General features: G+C 52.0%; 1 protein-coding gene across 1 annotated transcript in view; it reads right to left on the bottom strand.

The window, feature by feature from the left end:
• CDR2L (cerebellar degeneration related protein 2 like) overlaps positions 1–5,284 on the bottom strand; it is a gene marked incomplete at its 5' end in the record, with an annotated part of 6,223 nt that extends 939 nt beyond the window's left edge. Inside the window, 5 exon segments of the mRNA XM_010171821.2 lie at position 1; positions 3–695; positions 2,531–2,695; positions 3,664–3,812; positions 5,172–5,284. The exon segment at position 1 is cut by the window's left edge and continues 939 nt beyond it. Coding sequence (XP_010170123.2) covers position 1; positions 3–695; positions 2,531–2,695; positions 3,664–3,812; positions 5,172–5,284 — 1,121 coding nt within the window.
• Positions 5,285–6,174: the final 890 nt, after the last annotated feature.

Below are 6,174 nucleotides of genomic sequence, written 5' to 3'. Positions count from 1 at the left end.
CCCGGAAGTCTCTGAAGGAGCTGTCACGAGAGATGGGCCGGGACGTTTGGACGCCTGTGTGGCGCACGCTGTCCTTGTGCTGCCGGCATTTGCTCAGGAGCTCTTCGTACTTCTCCAGCAGAGCGTGGTACTGCTCGTCCACTTCCCTCAGGATGGACATGCCCCGCTTGCGCACGTTGTTAGCGTGCAGCGTGTAATTGCCCTCGTGCCGGCTCACGGCGTCCTTGGTCACGATGGCATTGAGGGCTGTGTCACTGCAGCTTTTCCGAACAGGGTGGTTTGGGGAAGGTGTCATTGATGGCCCGTGACTTTTCCCTCCTTCCTCCTCCGAAAGGTCGATGTAGTCTGCTTCTGGGGCATTATTCAGTGGCTCAAGGAGGGCCTCAGACAAGTTGTCTTCCCTGCTGAGCAGATACTTCTTGACTTGTTTCATCTGTTGTAGCTCCAGCAGCTCTGCTTCCAGTTCCTTGATGCGCAGTTTGCAGTTCTCCATCTCGCACACCCGCTGCTCGAGGTCCGAGTACTCCTGAATAACAGAGGTGTACTCTCGCTCAACCCTCTCCTTCCGCTGCTTCTCCTGGTTGACTTGGGACCTCAGGGAGTTCACCATGGCTTGGAGACGCTCATTCTCCCTCTCCAGTGGCTTCTGGTTGAACTCTGTGGAAGAGCTGTGGACCTGGAATGCATCCTCATACCTGAAAGAGAAGAAAGACCCTAGAGAAAGTCTGACCAAGTGACAGTCCCTGAGGTACTCATTGTGTCTTATTGTCATGTAAATGATTCCACCCGTGCATAGAAAGGAGGTAACCTGAGCTCACAGAGTGAGATATGTCTCCTCTCCTGTTCCAGGAGACCACAAGATGTGGCTGTGGCTCTTTTGGACGCAGAGACCAGGCTCTGTCTCAGAGAACCTGCAGTCTCATTTGGTAGTGGTGATGAAAGACAGGAGGAAAATGAAACCCTAAAAGGTAAAAGACTCATCTGGTTAATGGAGAAGCCACCAATGTCGCTGTGAAGCAAGGATGAATGTTCAAGTGCTACCAGTTCAAGAGTGGAAAGTAGAAGGCTTTGAGTTTTTCCTGATGGAGTTCATCAGCTATTCAGTGTCTCATGAAGTTCACCAGCTCCTCACTGCATTTGCCAACAACCTCAAACCCCAGCCAGCCAGGAACCAGAAGTGCAGGCTCTGCTGTCCCATATCTGGGAGGTGCTCCAGAGAGTGGGAGAAGATGATACAGCAAGAGAAGCAGAAAGAGGCTTCTGACAGTTCCCCCTTCTCCATTGCTCACTGCCTGGGAAGCATTAACATACACACTTCTCCCTTCCCTTGTGTTCCTGGTGGGAAATCAGATTTTCCTGCTGCTCACTGAAGTGCTCATGCCATCATGTCTGGTTAGAACAGACTGGAAAAACCCCAGCACCGCGGCTTCCCCTGGGAGGCACAGCTGGCCGTGGGGGGTATCGAACAGATTTCCAAGTTCCTGAAGGGCAGCCTGACCTTCAGAGCCAACTGCAGAGCTGCAAACCCAACTGAGATCCCCAGGCATTGAGGGGAGGGTGGGATTGAGGGACTGGGGGGGGAAAAGAACCACCGAGACATTAACTGGATTTTGCTGGGGGTTAGGTTATGGCCTCGTAACATCCCCGTTGCTGCTGCAGTGAAAGTATCTTTTGTTTGTATCCTCTGGCAGAGGATGCTCTCGGTAACAGAGTTTATCGATTGCCCATCTATTTAAAGAAACCTCTATTCTGGACAAAGCTGAGCAAAAAATGCCCTTACGAGGTCAGTGGATTAACACAGTGGCAGGGTTTTAAGGAGGATCAAGTGTGCAATAGTGCTGAAGGGGTTTGTACAGCACTTGGCAGCACATGGTGTATCATAGTGTGTGTTTTACTGGTGCTCCTGGAGTCACATAGGACAAAATGCACCATCTCAACTGGTTTCAGTGTGTCAGAGATGCTGGTCCTGTGCTGCAAAGGGAAAAGGGGCTGTGCTGGTTGGGGAAGGGAAGCTGCGTAGGCAGCTCGAGGTAAGGGTCCTGTTCACATGATGTGTTACTGGGTGGGCTGCACTGGGAGCAGCTGGTTTGAGCTATCTAGAGCTCGAGCAATGTGTCCCACCTGGTGAGTGTTCCCGCACAGCTCCCTGCCAACGTGCCAGGACAGTCACAGCCCCTCCAGGCAACGCCTGTCCCCTGCAGCCTGGCCCAGTGCAGCTGCGTGAAGCATCTGCATCCTCCCAGGAAGCTATTCCTGCCCCCTGAAAAAGAGATTGTATCTCCCAGTTTGAGGCATCACTGATGCTGGGATCAAGAAGGCTCTGCTCTACCAAAGCCACCTGCTCAGGTGAGTGGGTAGGAGAGAGGGAGGTCCTCCCTGCACCTCCAGCGTTGAGTTTGGGGCTCTGATGCAGAGCCTAGATCTCTGTGGGGGTGTATACAGGGTTCTGTGGACCCCCAGAGGGGCTAACCCCCCACATCCCCTGGAAGGGGAGAAGGTTGGAGGGGTTGCTGAAGTCAAAGCTCCATACCTGGGGCTGGAGCACAGCTCCTTAAGGCAAGGGAAGGTGTGGATGGTTCGGCGCCGCTCTCTCTTTTCCCGCCGAATGCGGAGCTGCTCCAAGCTCCGCATTTCCTCCACCTGTTTCTGCAGCTCCTCCACTTGGTTCTGCAGCCCTTCAATTGTTTCTGTCAAGCTGTGGAGAGAGGAGGGAGCACGGATGAGAAGTCAGGTCCTTGAAAGGTGTTTTTTTCCCTCTAGAGAAAGCCAGTCTAGGAAAGGTGCTTCCAGTTTCTAGCACGTGCCCTAGGAGAGTGACAGCACTTGCTTTTCATGGCAGTAGCTGGTTTTTCTCTGCGTGGTCACTCTTGAATGGGGGTGTTTGTACAAAAGGGTGGGGGACTGAAGCGATGGCAAGGGATTGCTAATTTGAGACCCTCTGTCCTCGATCACTTGGCTAAAACAGTCACCTCTGGCATGTAAGTGCTATCCTGGAATGTCTCTGCACTAAAAGGCTCAAGCAAGCAGGAGAGCAATTGACTCCTCCTCTGGTTTCTCTTTGTAGAGATAAACATAGAGAGACCGGGCAGAGATTTAGTTTTGTTCTCCTGTGACCACAGTTTGTAAAACTCTCTGCTCTGCAACTCCCTCCCTGCACAGTCATTTGCAAAAGATGCTGCGTTGCAAGGACATGGCTTAGTCTGTTGTTTCCAGGGATGACCTTGATCGTGGGCCTGTTTAGGAAAGAAAAAGTTATTGACAAACTGGTGTTCCAGCAGGGACTAGCCAGGGTTTCACTAAATGCTGGATCTGTGCCTAGTGTGCCTGCTGGGCTGCGTGCTGGGGACCTCCCTGATCTGATTGTGTGCCTCTTATTCAAGGAAACACATCCGAGGAGGAGGAGGAGGAGAGGCTGCTGTGCCTCTCTCCTGGCAGCTACAGACACTCCTTTATCCAGCCCTCATCCCAGGGGTGTCTGTGCCGTGGCTGATTTTTGCTAACCAGCATGAACGCAATGAACTGGTGTTCTAAATATCTCCAAAACCTGACTGGTGAGAGGATGGCTGAAACAGCAAAGACACGCTGTGCTTCGGGGCAGGGGAAAGGTGAGAGGAAGGTCTCTTGGGTCCAGCATCGCTGCAGTGGGAGGAGGGGAAGCCATACCACTGTATCTTCTGTTGAGATGTCTTGCTTTCCAGCACGAGCTTTTGGTTAGCTAACTCTAAATCCCGTGCTGTCAGGTCCAGCTGCTCGTAGACTTTCGCATGCTGTTCGTTCATCTGCCGCAACATCTCTAGTTGCTTGGTCAGGTACTGCAAGAAAAAGCAAAACAGAAACACTCCACATCCCAAATCCAGGTTGTTTCACCGGCAGAAATTCCTACAGCCTTTGCTTCCTCTGATAATGTGTTTTGTAGCTGATTTATCCTCTGCCTGGTTGAAGCCTCTTGCACAGGTGAGATGTTCATACCCTGCTCACTGTAAATACTTTTGTGTCTAAAATAAGATTGAACTTCCCCTGCCCTCTGTGAAGGGCACTCACCTCCATCTCTCTCTATTCAGCTGCTTTTTTATCCCCAGTACCCAAGGAAAGTTGATATCCCTGGGACTGTGACCCTTCACCAAAGTTGATTGAAATTGGCCAGTTGGTTACTGGATCGTCTGACAGATCAATTAGAGAAGCTGCGTTTCCTGGGAATTCAGGCTAAAGCTCTGAGTCTGTGAAATGTGAGGAGACCTGCAGCTTCTGTGCATTTGCAGACCCCTTCCTGTGAGTCTGTTGTTGCAAGACTTCATCCTGCAAAGGCTGGGAGAGGAGCATCTATCCAAGTGGTGGTCACCCTCACCTGGGACCACATCCCAAATCCATAGTGGGACAGGTTCCTGAAGGGCTGCTGCTGGGGATGGCTAAATCCATCCACTGGTTTCCTCAGACATCAGCTGTCAGATCCCTGCAGCCATCACATGCTGCTCTTGTGAACTTGCAGCCTCCCCCTGCCCCGCGTCTTTTTAAATCAGGGGGTTTTCCAATCTTTTTTTAATTCGTGGATCCCTAGAAGTTTTCCAGTGGATGAAAACCCTCCCAGCACAGCAGGTTTAAGCCTCTAAGCTCAGTTCTCTGGGCTCTTAGAAATACTGCCCTGACCCTAAATGATGCTTGAAACAGTGGTTCAGATTGCAGCTCTTGGAGAAAGAGCTGTTTTATGCCTCTAACAAAGGGGACTGTGTTACAGGGGTGCCGAGGGGCCAGCTGGGAACAAACATGATTATGGATAACTGGAAACAGAAAAAGCAGCAGCAAAGCAAAGAGAAATGAATGTGAAGGCTGGTGGATGGGCAGGGAAAAGCCAAACATGCCCCAGATGCAATGTGGTGCTGAAATCTGGTGTGCACCTCTGGGCAGGGGGTGTGCATGCAAGAAGGAAAATCACAGTTAATGGGGGAAAGGGACAATCTCCAGGACTGGGATGTGCTCCACCAGACCTTAATCCATCCTGCTTCAGGCACATACAGAAAGGACTTTAACTCCCATCCACATGGCACATCCCTTCCTTTCTCCTGGCATCTGAGCTCTTGGCATGGGTGAAAGTGCCCCTTCCACACCATTGCCCTGAGATGACAGTGGTGATGGAGCAGCTCCCATCCCCACCCTTGGTCTGACTGTGTTCCTACCTCGATTTCCTGCACTTGCTCCTCGTTGGTGGTGTACATCTGCTGCAAGGAGTCCTCCAGCTCTTTGTTACGCTCCAGCAGCGTCTTCCCCAGCTCTGCGGCCAAGTGCAAGTCTGAAAAGTAGACAGGACAAAGCTGCTGCAGTTCCCACAGCTCTGCGGGTGGATGCGGTGGGGTCCCCGAATGCCATCCCACCAAAGACAGTGGCACATTTTGCACAGTGCTGGTGTTATTGGCAGGTTTTGACATGGCTGTGTGCTTATGGGATGTACAGGGTCTGGCCCCTTTTGTCTTGCTGGGCTGCAGGAGTGAGGGGAGGCTGAGCCTGGGACATCTGCAGCTCCATGCAATGAGGGTTTGGTTCCTGGCTGGCTGCACAACCCTTCTGTGCTGCACTGCACAGCCAGGATCAGGCCCATGGGGCTTGGCTATATCAAGTGCTCAGCACCTCCATCCCCTGTCACTGAGACCTGTGGGACTGAGAGGGACTCAGCATCCATCAGAATGAGACTGAGAGTTGGTAAAGCCCTGCAGGGCCTTGGGGATGCTCTGTCAATTATATTATTATCCCTAATGAAGGGAGTGCCTTGCCTTCCCCGTCAGCCTCCATCCATCACCCACTAATAGACTGACGTGAGAAATAAAACCACGCGTGGCCCGAGGGGGCTGGGAACATCTCCTGCATCTGCCGCCCGGGCAGCACCACATCGATCGGCTCTGCGGCTCTTTCCTTGGGGCAGCTGCAGGGTGAGGACAACCTGCTTTGTATTCACTCTCTGCCACCTCTAAATGCCCTTAGGAAGCTACTGAAATAGTTGGACTTTAGGAGAAGTGCAGGGAAGAATCGATGTTGACAGTGTGGTTGGCTTAAAATAACTGTGTTTGCTGCCTCTTGGGTAAAGAAAAAGCCCCGAGACCTTGTGAGTCCTGTATTGACCAAAGCTTGAGCAGCTCAGGTGATGCTGTTTGGAGGCCTGGGATGGCACAGCTGGCTTTGATAAAA

This window comes from Antrostomus carolinensis, unplaced genomic scaffold (genome assembly GCF_000700745.2).
Source record: "Antrostomus carolinensis isolate BGI_N321 unplaced genomic scaffold, ASM70074v2 scaffold29527, whole genome shotgun sequence".
Taxonomy (NCBI): domain Eukaryota; kingdom Metazoa; phylum Chordata; class Aves; order Caprimulgiformes; family Caprimulgidae; genus Antrostomus; species Antrostomus carolinensis.
This window is presented reverse-complemented; position numbering and strand designations above follow the sequence as displayed.